The sequence below is a fragment of the Chaetura pelagica genome, unplaced genomic scaffold, assembly GCF_000747805.2.
Source record: "Chaetura pelagica isolate M959 unplaced genomic scaffold, ChaPel_1.0 scaffold142, whole genome shotgun sequence".
In the NCBI taxonomy this organism is placed as follows: domain Eukaryota; kingdom Metazoa; phylum Chordata; class Aves; order Apodiformes; family Apodidae; genus Chaetura; species Chaetura pelagica.
In genome coordinates, this window is record NW_009952973.1 from 1,218,718 (window position 1) to 1,230,720 (window position 12,003).

Here is a 12,003-nt window from a genome sequence, read left to right on the forward strand (position 1 = left end):
GTGCTCGTGCTGGGCAGTCGTAGCCAACAAAGATGTGTACTCTGTGGATATTGTTGCAAAGTCCCTGGTGTTGGTGGCAGGGACTCTGCAGTGCACAGGGCTCATGTCTGAGTAGTTCAATCTTAATTCCAAACTTCAAACAAACCCAGTGAGTAAATGCCTTGCAGAAGGTGCCTCCAGCAATTTAGGGCCTCCCTGTCATCCCCCTGGGGGCTGTGACGTTTCCCTTTCCTTGGCTGTCTGGACTCCCTGGAAGGTTGCTGCTGATCTGCCTCAGGCACAGGCACCTGCATCTCAAGCAAGTGCCTCTGTGCAGCCTTTTCCTCAGGGTCCCTGTTGGCACAAGAACTTAGTCTAACCCAGCCTTCTCCTGCAGGCAGGCCTGGGGGTTGGCAGAGGAAACCCTTATTTCCATTCTTAGAAATGGAAGAGGACCATGGGAGATCCAGCTCTGCAGAGGTGGCTGAAAGGCTGGCAAAGAGTCCATTGAGTTAAAGTGCCTATTTCATATCCAGTGGCGGTAGAATATAAACACACTGAAAATCCTCTGCCAGCAGCCCTCTCCCCACACTCACTCAGAGCTATTGGGAAACCAGCTGCAGACAGTTACCCAGCCTTCTCCTTTCTGCTCCTGCCTTGCTATGTTTCCACTCACTCTGTATCTCTCTACCTTGTAGTGACATTCAAGAGCAAAGAGAAGCAAGGGCTGATTGCAGCAGAAGAAAGCTTTACTATCTCCACAGAAGTGCAGAAAAATGAGCATGGCCAGGGGTTAGGCTCCAAAAGCCAGAAATGGAGCATAAAGGAATTTCAGATTAAATCACCTTAACTCTGCCCAAGGCTGAGCTGATGAGAATAGTCCCTCTGCTTCACCCAATGGCAGGACTGTTACGATGAAACAAGTGAACTAAGGAATGGTCTTGAAGCTCCCCTGTGGTAGGTAGCACATATTACAGGACTCAGGGGGCCTTTCCTGCCTGACTTGAAGCATCCCCTGTCCTCACAGCCCAGGGAGCAAGAGGGCAGCTGTGGGGGTCTGTGCTGGCCGCCAATCCCACGGAGGCAGCACTGCCAGCTCCAGGGCTGAAGTCCTGGATTTATTCTGGGAAGAGCTGCTGTGCAGTGTAGAAGTGAGCTCTGTACATATGCCTGTGCAGCCCTGCAGCACAAAGTCAACACAGCCCCTGCCAGGCCTTGAGCTGTGGCTGGAGAGAGGAGGTGCCAGGCTCCCTGGTCCCTCCCAGGTGGGGGTCAGACTCCTCTCTGTGTAGAAGCCTTCCCCCAGCATCCTGCTGGGACATTGCCAGGGCTTGGCAGGTGCTTGGGTCACCTCTCAGATACCCTTGGGGCATGGTGCTTGTGCCCTGCCAGGTTAGCATGGCTCAGCAGTGACTGCATTACAGCAGCCACCCCACCAGGGCTAAACCCTGGGTGTCTGCACTGAGATGGAGCATCTTACTTCTCCCCTTCCTCCAGAGGTAAGCAGGACACTTGAGGAGACATCTGGCTGCATGGTAGTCCTGCAAGGCCAAAACTGACTAAGTCTCACTCCTGCTGTTTCACCTTTTGCTGCCAAGGGCTGTTTAAATAAGCCACAGTCATTCACCATGCCCTCTGGTCCTCATGCTGTGCTGTGCTCTGCTCTGGAGCTGCCTGGGCTTGGGGCTCTCACCAAGGCTGGGAGGTTCTGGCAGGCTCAGACTGATTGTGCTCCTTGAGTGTGTAACCCCGGGGTTATCTCTGAAAATCCAAACAGCCTGGCAGGTTATAAGCATGTGTGGCTAATAAGGGAGGAAGTTTTGCAGCCCTTGAGCTTGTCCCATTTACCTTTCATCTCCTACAGTTTTTTCACCTCCCCAAAGGGCCTGGGACAGCCATAATTGGAGATGGGGGCTGTAATGCTAGGTTAAATATCTGTGCTTTCTCCACAAATAAGGTAAGCTGCACCCTGGCATACATGAGATCTGTGGACAGCTCACACAGGCTGAAAATTTTTTATTGCTCTGTCTTTACCCTGATATCTTTACACCACACAGACTGCTCAGGATAGCTTCTCCCCCCAACCATGTGGGATGCAATGCCAATCATGCTCAGCATCTCCCACATGACAGCATCCCATGCACCCTCCCCCTCTGCCTCCCAGGCAGCTCAGGCAGAAGTTGGTGTCATCTGCCCCTTGAACTTCACAAAAAGCAACAAGGCCATGGGGTACATGTTTGGCTGGAGGAGTGCAGCTCCACTCCTAGAAAACAGGAGCCCAATAGTCATGGTCCTAAGGCTCACACGACTTTGTTTCACAGAAAAAAAGTAGCCAGGCCATGCATTTGTGCTGGCTGCTGCCATCTGTGGCTGCCCAGAGCTGTAGTTTGCAGCAGACTGCAGCCAGCTACAGCCAGCCCCAGGGCTTTCTGAAGAGATTGGCAGCATTACCCCTGAGGAAAGAGGCAGCTGAAGGTCACAAGCCGGTCCCTGCAAAGCTCTTCCTTTGCAATGACAGGAGCGTGTCCTGAGGGTGCTCAGGGAAGGAGAAAAGCATGTGCAGAGCCAGCAGCCCACATTGCCTTGTTGCTCTGTGTCTTTGGCTGATGGCACTGCAGAGATGATGGCAGATCCTGACAGAGGGTCTCCTGCCTCTACTGGGTGTGATTTACCTGGAACTGGGATGTATGGGAGACCTTTACACTTGGGTCTAAGTTGACCGATGGCTGGCTTGCTGTTGACCTGTGGGTTTAAAACATTTTGAGAAAGGGACCCACGGGCTGAATGGCCACTATCAAACAATCCCTGCTTATAGGAAATGGTGTTAAACCAGAGCGAGCTGAGATGAATGGAAGAGGGTGCTAATGAGGGAGAAAATGAGTGCAGCATTTTATGCTCTGAAACTTCATGGCACAGTCCCTCCAAGAGACAACAAGATGCTCAGCGTTGACACTCCCACATTGCTCTGAAGAGAAGGACTTCTTGCTTCCCGAGAGGTGGCTGTGCTCCAGAGGGTGGATGCCAGTACTTCCCTGTGCATTTGGGCACCTCCTGGGAGACCACCAGTCTCTGAGAAAGGCCATGCACACCTTAAAAATCAGGGCCTCAGTAGCTTCTGGGCAACCCACTTGAACAGACAGACTAAATTACAGGAGATTTGAAAATCTCCCCTCAGGTTTTCCAGGGAGACCTGATGGAGCCTCTTGCCAGCAGCCACCTGAGACAAGATGAGGTTACAGCAAGCAGTTGTGAGCATGTAGGCGAATCTTTTGCATGTATTCATTTGAAGATGATTAAAAGTCTAGCCATAAAATGAAAGAAAGACTACATCCTGGAAATGAAAACCCTGCACTGAGGTGGGAGACTAGCCTTCAAAGCAGTCCTAGCAAGCCTATTTGAATACTTCTTGTATGAAAATTGAGGCAGCGTCAGAGCCATGGCTACAGGGCTCACTCCTTCCCTTGTTTCCCAGTCTCTTCCCAATGAGTTTGCCACAGCAGCATTGTCTAAGATGCTGAGCTCTGGAGATGATGTGCTAACTGCAGGGCCTGCTGGAGGTTTAGAATAGTTTTAAGTAATGCGAGCTGCTTGATGAGATGAACCAGCTTCTCTCTGCCAGGACGCCTGCTATGTATGGCAAACATGCTCCATACTGGGCTTCAGGCACACTTCCCAAGCCATCAGTGCAAAAAAATTAAGAGGGCACAATATGTCATGAAGGAGCTACTCCAAACCCCCTGCCTCCCCAAAACAACAACAAAAAAAGGGTCCCTTATGTGTTTAATATTACAGTAAAGAAACTATTTAATCTACCTGCCACAATTATAATACTAATTTATCTTGATTGCTGTGAGCACTAGAAAATTGATACAGCAAGCTCCTCTGCAAGGAGGCGATTGTTTCTATTTTTGTGAGGACTGGTATTCATGGGATTAAGCAAGATGCTCTGGACACAGCCCCAGCTCCCCGGGTGGCTGCCTTGGGGCAGTGGAGCAGCAGCAGCGTTTTGCATGGGGCTAAAAGCACAGCCAGTGTAAAGCAAGTGTGCGGTGCAGTTTGATCTGGCTGAGAGCAAAGCTGCCGTGAGTCATGAAATAAAGCCAAAATGCTCATTCTGCATGAGACTTTTGCAGTCAGTTGGATTCAGACAGTGTTATTTTGGGGAATAATAGCAACTCTGTCTATGTCTCTTCCACCAAATCCTCTTGGAGTGCTCCTCCCCTCTGCCTGAGCATTGGGATTGCTCTGCTGGTTCCACACTCAAGGAAAACAGACACTCAACAGGGAAGACTAAATATAACACATACAAAAGCCCATAGCAATATGTGGGCCCTACAACAGCAAATAGTTGTAGTTGCCTGGGCTGATGCCCTTCTGGCTTCAACTGACAACCTTCCTGCTATCTTCTAGGTAAGAGGAACAGCTGCTGGTGATTGACTTTGGCAGCAGGGGCTGCATGGTGATGCCAGACTGCAAGGGGCTCACGCCATCCTGCTGCTTCTCATCTCTTCATGCTATGATCCAGAGACCTGGCAGGAGGCTGGTGACAAAAGACCCCAAGCAAAATATATGCTTGGGAAGTGACCAGACCAGTATCAAGTCCTGGCAGTATGATCACAGCTGCTGAGTTTCCTAGACTAATATCCTAGAAGTGATCTGTGGACAGCCTGATGTTAGCATCCCATTCCTGCAACCTCACACCAAAAGGTGTCCTCTATGCACTTATAGTAGGAGAAGCAGAGTTTTCCCATGCAGCTAACGTTATTTCCAGCACTGCCAATCAAGAAGGAAGACAAGAACGGGCTGTGATTCACAAAATCACACATGAATCTATTTTAGAGCAGTTTGGGTCTCCAGTGTTTGCCATTCTCTCCCCTGGAGTGCACCATGCCATCTGCTCCAGTAAATGCAAATGCTGATGCTGAAGAGCAGCATCCTGCAAGGCAATGGGAGAGCTTTCATGCTCAGCACTAACCCAATCTTGTTGTCTCTCTCTGTGTGTGCCAGGTTGAGGTAACTCAATCATTTAGCACACTGTGGTCTTGGCTGCTTCTGAAGAGCTTTTGGATGAGAAGAATTAGCCTGGAAATATGTTGCAACTCACTGCATGGTAGAGGCAGAGCTGCAAGGAGCACATTAAATCCTACGTCTGGAATTTGCACTGGGCTTGTGCTCAAACCCAAGCAGTTGGTGCAAGGTGAGAAACCTCCCTTCTGGCTGAAGAGTGAGGGTTGGGTTGGCTGAAGAGTGAGGGTTGATCACACCACATCCCAGCAGAGTGCACCATCAACAAGCAGCTATGCAGGTATGTGCCAGCAGCAGGGGTGCTCTGCTCCACAGGCATCTGGCTGCTAGCTGCAGCTCTCGGGATGCCAAGAAATGGATTAACCCCTGCCATGTCTGAGACAGACCTTAGAAATGGCTAGGAAAGGAACAAGGAAATGCCACTTGCAGCGTTGTGTATCTGAAGCCAGGGTATGACCATGTCTCAGATGCTCTGCACAACTATGATCTCTGCAGTGCCAGAGGAGAGCACCAAGGATTGTTAAAGGTCTAGGATAGTTTCTATGCCCAGAACAGGGTAGGGTTATTCAGCTTTGTGAGAACAGATGAGGTACATCTGTAAGCAGGCAAAGAGGAACTGTCCTTTACCAGGTGAAGCTCTTGGGTGTCCTGTTATAAAGAAGGAAGGGGAGGTAATTTCTTCTCACAGTGCAGAGCTGAGAGGAGGAAGTCCCTGCTGTGGGATATTGAGGTTTGCACGAGTTCAAAAAGGGATACCCTGAAGAAAAAGCCATAAAGGGCTATTAGATGAAGACACCTTGTCTGGCTCAAGAAATGCTGATCACTAGAACCTGGGTGAGGTTTCAGGGAGAACAGCATGTTTTCCCAGTTCTCTCTCTCCTCCTTAAGCATAATTTATTTTTCTGTGTGGCTTTTTTGCCCCTTAATTTTGTTGAAAGCTCCTTGGGGAACAAGAAAATTGATGTATGGAGAACAGGCTGTCCCACAGTTATAATGCTTTATTGCCCAGTGGCAGTAAGTAAGATCTTCTGTGATAGCCTGAGAACAGAGCAGATTGGCCTGGTTTATAGCCTCCTTTGTCTCCCTGGAGCTCTCAGTGCTGCTTGGAGTCATTAAAGATGTGACCCTGGAAGTGCTGGCAGAGGATGAGCTTTGCTGTTCCTTCCTGCATGAGTGCCTTCACTGTGTGCTTCACATTGCAGTGGGCTGCACTGTTGTCCCAGGTATGGAGTAAACGAAGTATGTGAGATTCTAATGCAAACACTGAGAGCAGGCATCAGAGACTTCAGGGCATCAAGGAGGACACCAACTGTGCTTCTGGCAGTGAGGACTCAGTATAGCCAGATTCCAGCCTGCACCATGATGTTCATGGAAAGAACACACATAGGCTAGTTGGATGAGAAGCCATTATCTGTATGAGCTGATCCCTGCTCTGGCTAAGCCTAGAAGCAGCGGCCAAGAGTAGATGCAGCCTTTAGTACACCAAGAAGGAGGGGAAATCTACAGACTGTTGGAATTCAGAAAGCCAAATTCCCTTCTGAATAAAGCAATCTGCTCAAAGCTGGGTGGGGAGGAACTGTTTTGCAGGCATGTTAAAGCCAAGCTAGTTTCCCAAGTAATAATAATTAATCAGATGTTTTCTTGTGAAGTTACATGGGTCTAGAGAAGAGCTGATAAAGACAGTTCTTTTTCTTGGTATGCGTTATTAAGCAGCTGAGAGCAGTCATGAGATGCTAATGGGTATCTGTGATGCTGCAGCAATGTTGAGTTTGCTACTTCTGGAAGAGGAGGGCCTTATGTCATGATGTGGGTTTTTACCCTTTTAGACAATGACCTCAGACAAGGGACACAGTGAAAATGCATCTTTGCCGTGGGTGTTCACTCTGTGTGTTGAAAGCAGAACCAGAGATGGGGTATGTGCAAGGAGGAACTTGGAGCTGTTAAGTAGAAGATGGAAAAGCAGAACAGAAAGGAAGGTCTCTGCCATTTTTTGTGTGAAGAGTTTTACTTCTGTTTGGGGAGGAGCAAGGTGTAGTCAGCTGGTTACTCTGGGGTAAGGAGCCTCAGAGTTTCCTGCTTCAGAGCAGACTTGCCAGGTTCTGGTCACAAAGGGTAGAAATATGTTAGTGTGCCATGGCTGCTTGGCTGAAAGCAGGACTGGCTGGAGGGGTGAGCAAGAAGTGTGTGTGACAGTGTGGCTGCTGGGAAGAGTGAAGGTGCTGTGCCAGAAAGCATGGTGGGGCATAGAGATGAGGCTAGAAGAAACCAGGAAGGTTCGGCCACTGCTTATGAGAGCTGACAAGACATCCATAGTGATCAATTCAATCTGCAGTTGTCATAAGCAACAGTGAGCACTGCCCCTTATCCAGCCACGTTGTTGCTTAATCCCTGCAGACTCTCCAGCCCATCTGTGCAGGGGACACTTAACAGCTAACAGGTGGGCTGTCCATCTTCCCATGCTCTTGGCATGAAACTGCAGCAAGGGGGGACAGCAGCACTTCCCATTGCTTTATATGTTGTGTCCAAACTGACCTCATAGACCTGCCTGGCAGGAGACCCTTCAGTGGAGCATGGTATTGAAGGACCAGAAACAATCCTTCAACACACATATAGATGTGTGTGAATCTATATATGCATTTGTCTGCAAATGTACACGTATATATACACACACAGGAGTGTGTGTATCACTGAGTGAGAGCCTCCTAATGATCTACTAGCACAGCTGTCCTCCAGAGAGCCCTGCATGCCTGCAACCCTGGGGAGATGCTTCTGCCTGGTTGGTGTGGGCTGGCAGTGATTTTTCTTCCTGTTCCCAGCATGGAAGGATCAGAGCCCCAGAGCCAAGTCTAAGCTACCAGGACTAGTCTTCCTCCCATCATCCTGTCCTGAGCTAAACCTGGGCTTGGCCTCCTTAGGGAGTATGTATTACCCTGTCCTACCTTCTCAGGGAGGGTGCAGGGGAGCTTTGGGCAGGATCTGGTGGCAGTCTGGGAGGCTGAAAGGTGGGATGTGCGACAGGGCTGCTGTGAGGCTGGGCCTGGGCTGTGGCGTCTGCAAGGAGGTCCTGATTTCCTTTTCTGTTCTCCCCAGGTCTCACGGATAACTCGCAGACCTTGCGAAGAGCAGGACGAGAAGGCAAGGCCTTCCTGCAGCCTTGTGCTGCTCCCCTGTGGCCGCGTCGAGAGGCATCACAGGCAGATCCTGGTGGGTGAAATCCTGATGGGTGGTGGTGAGGGAGCTGTGGCAGCCCTTAAGTGGAGGTCCTGGTTTCCTTCTCTGCCTCCTCCGCCTCGCAGATAACTCTCACCAGGTTGGGAAAGAGCGCAGGATAACAAGGATGTGGCAGAGATGCAAACACAAGCCTTTATTTTTTTTTAAAATCAGCAAACTGGTTTAAACCCTTTTGGGCACTATGTTCAGTGCCCAATTTACCTTCTGGGTTTATCTTCCAGAATCGTTGAAAGAGGTTGAAATGGCTTCAGTTTCATTATCCTGATAATTCATTTGCTTCTTAAAAAGATCATACTCTCACGTTGTGTTCTGAAAAAAATGTCATGATGAGGGCAAACACATCAAATTTTCTACCACTTAGAGGGTGATGAGAGCAGTTTAGCTCCTGTTACTGCCCAGAGCAATAAATTGTTTCCTTGTGCATTCATAAAACTAGTTCTCCAGACAGCTTGAATGTAATTCCTTTCAAAATTAACCCTTTTATATACTGGAAAGAATACTAAGGTAAAAGATGCTGTTACTTTAAGTTTCTTGCTAGGCTGCATCACAGCAGGTGTCAGTATTTCCTAGTTCTCCCCAGGAGAGCCTTCGGTTGGTAAACTTGTTTTTCCAAGGCTGTTTGGCTTCTGGGAAGATTTGCCTACAGTTCTCAGTGTTGATGCTCCTCCTGCCTGTGCTGAGGCTTTTGGAGGCTGGAGGTACCATTTGTGAGACCACTTCATTGCTCATTAAAATACTCACTAAGGCAAGATGCTGCTGCTGCTTTGGGACAGGTGCTGGCCATGTGTGCTGGCCACAAGGATACAGGTTTGAGGGAGGTTTACACAAAATAAAGACAATACGGCTAAGAAATTGAGGTAGAAAAATGACAACTGAAGGATAATGGGTCCAGTTATTTCCTGTCCCTCTGGAAGAGTGTCTGTCACCCACTTTGCAAAGCTGTCCCAGACTGGAGTTATTTGGATTCCCTGGTAAGTCAGGGAGTCTCTCAGCACTGGAGCCTCTCTCTGCAGGTCTCATGGGAGCATTGCAGTCAGCATGGCTGCTGCTTTGGGCCACATGCTGAAGTAGGAGTTGTAGCTTCTGTGTGCAAAGTGTTCAGGTTGCTTGTGCAGGATTGAAAAAGGAATTATTTTTTTTCTTGTTATCTGCAAAAAGCTTCAGTTTTTGAAACTGAAGTAAAAAATACCTTTATTACAATAGTTCTGAATGCTCTGAAATTTTATTTTTAGCAACTTAAGCATTAAGTAAGACATTTTCCTAGGAAGATGTAGGTGTTTCATGAAATCCAGTTTTTCTGCTGGAATAAATTTTAGACAACAGATTGCAGGCAGTTTAGTTTTGACCACGGACACACAGCACAGAGTCAAGTAGAATGCTACTTTCTTTATGAGAACAAGGTTGCAGTAGCTTAGAAAGTGATGTAAGGCAAGGTGTCCCACTGTAATTTAATAATTTTTTTTTTACAATCATGGCATCCATCATCTTTGGGAAGAGTGCTTAAAATTACTGGAAAGTTGGACCAGATGATCCTTGATGTCCCTTCCAACCTGGCATTCTGTGATTCTCTCATCAGTTCAGCAGGAGCCTTCTACTATATTCAAGCCCCCCTTAGCTTTGGGAGACAGATAGGAGAGAATCTAAATGTGAGTGAGAAAAAGAGACTTTTCAACTGATGGAATTGTAAAGAAAAAACTGAAAATATTGAAAAAAATATCTTCAGAACTTGGGGCAAACAAACTCAGCACCTCTTAGAGTAAAAGCCACTGTATGTGCATAGGAATATAATTGTGTACAGTGGGCTAATGGCTGTGCAGATGTACACCTGTAGGTTCTCTTCTATACACAAATTTAAAAATAGTTTGACTTATAATATTGGATTAAAAAAAGAGAAAATCTGCTGTATTTTAAGGGGCTAAGCACATCAGGTGTTTTTTCCATCACTGCTGCCCCAGCTCCCCAAGCTAATGCTGAAGTAAGCTGGGGATTTTGACTGCACCCACTAATTCTGGATCCTTTTCCACAGTCCCTCTACTGCCACCTGCCCTTCCCAGCCAGCTGCTCCAAGGACTTACTGCTTGGTAACTTACTTGGTAACTTGCTGCTTGGTGTGGGGGAGCCTGACATCAGGGGAAGGCAAAGGCCATGCTGGAATTAAAATGAATGCAAGGACAGGAGGGTAACAGAGCCTGCTAGTCTCCCAGGAGTCATACACATGGCAACCCCGAGGGTCTTGCACACCCACCTGGACAGGCTCCCGTGGCCCCTTCCCGGACTGAGGAAAAGACATGATAAGCAGGAAAAGGACCAAACATGCTGAGCACCCCAGGGAGGCAGGAGGGTCTCTGCTGGATCCTTCCCAAAGTGCTGTCCTCCTCCTTCCCATCATCGAGGTATTGCTCTTGGGGTAGTTTCTTTGAACCCTTCGTGGAGTCGGCTCTTACAGGCCCAATACCTGGGTGGAGGCAGAGCTGGACATCCTGGGGAAGAAAGTATGTACTGTGTGTGGCAGGGCTGGGGTGGCCCTTGGATGTGTGGCAGAACCCCAGGGACATATCAAAGCTCTCAGTGCTGGCCTGCAGGGGTGATGAGGGCATTGGGGCTTTCTGTGTGTCCTGGGAGTGCCTGGATGCTGTTCTTTTGTCACCTGTTTGTCCTTTCCACTCCTTCCCTTGACCACTAGGACTCCCTTGCCAGGTGTCCCTGCCCCATCATCATCCCTGAGATCTGCACACTCCTGATTCCTGCAGAGTGCCCTGGGAAAACAGTTGCCCAGGTCTGCTGGGATGCTACCTCAAAAAAAGAGTACAGATGGGTGGATCTGCTCCTGGGCTGCATCACTGGTAGGGGTGCATATTAGGGCTGTGCTGTGATGCTGTTTGTACAGATGGGATACCTAGCACTCATGGGCCACCACATCATGTGACAAATGTCATGGAGCTGCTGTCACAGGCCTGGTGCATCTCCCTTGTGCCAGTGCTCTGGGACATCTGACCCAGAGCTGTGCAACACCCTTATCTTTCCACCTATCTGATGGTGCCTCTGCCCTGAGCTCCCAACTGACAGCTGTGCCAGAACCTTTCCTGTGCTGGCCATGTTTCTGGTACTTAGTCTCTTCCACAGCATGCAGGAGATCATCCCAGACTTTGTCCTTCCTGAACAAATACTCCTTCTATGTGCCTGAACATCTCACAGGCAGTGAGTGGTGTCAGTTACAGTGTTCCCACAACAGGAACTGCCCGGACTCAGCTGATGTGCAGAGAGGTTTCAGGGGGAGGCTAGAGGGGACGAATGCACCGCAGGGACGGGCAATGGATGTGCCTAAAGCACAGGCTGGTGGGGTGGGCACCACTAGAAGCCGGGTAGCACGCCAAAATCTGTGGAGGGGCAGCAGGCTGGCAGCTGTCCCCGTGTGTGCAGGAGGGAGCCTGCCAGGCTCCCCCGTGCCCATCTCCTGGGCAATGCCCCTCCGCTCGCCAGGTGGAAGGGAGCACCTTTCCCAGGCTGCAGCAGGTGCCTTATCCTCTTGCTAGGCCTCAGCTGCTGCTTTTGCTCTCTTCGTTGAGCTTCAGCGGCTTCTCACACGCCCCCAAGGCCGAGGACCAGCGGCAGGAGGATGTTTTGGGAGGGTGCCCCTGTGTTCAAGGCTGCCTCTGCCTTCCCACGCCCGGCGCAGGTGCCGCGGGCCCCGGTTCACACGGCTGGCTCTCACAACAACCCCGGCCCGATAAGGGATGGAGGGGGCAGCGAGGCGGGCCTGGGGACCCT

The 12,003-nt window shown here is 49.5% G+C and overlaps 1 protein-coding gene across 1 annotated transcript in view; it reads left to right on the plus strand.

The window, feature by feature from the left end:
- Positions 1 to 12,003, plus strand: part of LOC104387257 (low-density lipoprotein receptor-related protein 2-like) — a 29,600-nt gene that overhangs the window by 1,167 nt on the left and 16,430 nt on the right. The window contains exon 2 of the mRNA XM_009995975.1: positions 8,095 to 8,233. Within this exon, the coding sequence (XP_009994277.1) occupies positions 8,095 to 8,233 (139 nt within the window). The remainder of the gene's footprint in view (positions 1 to 8,094; positions 8,234 to 12,003) is intronic.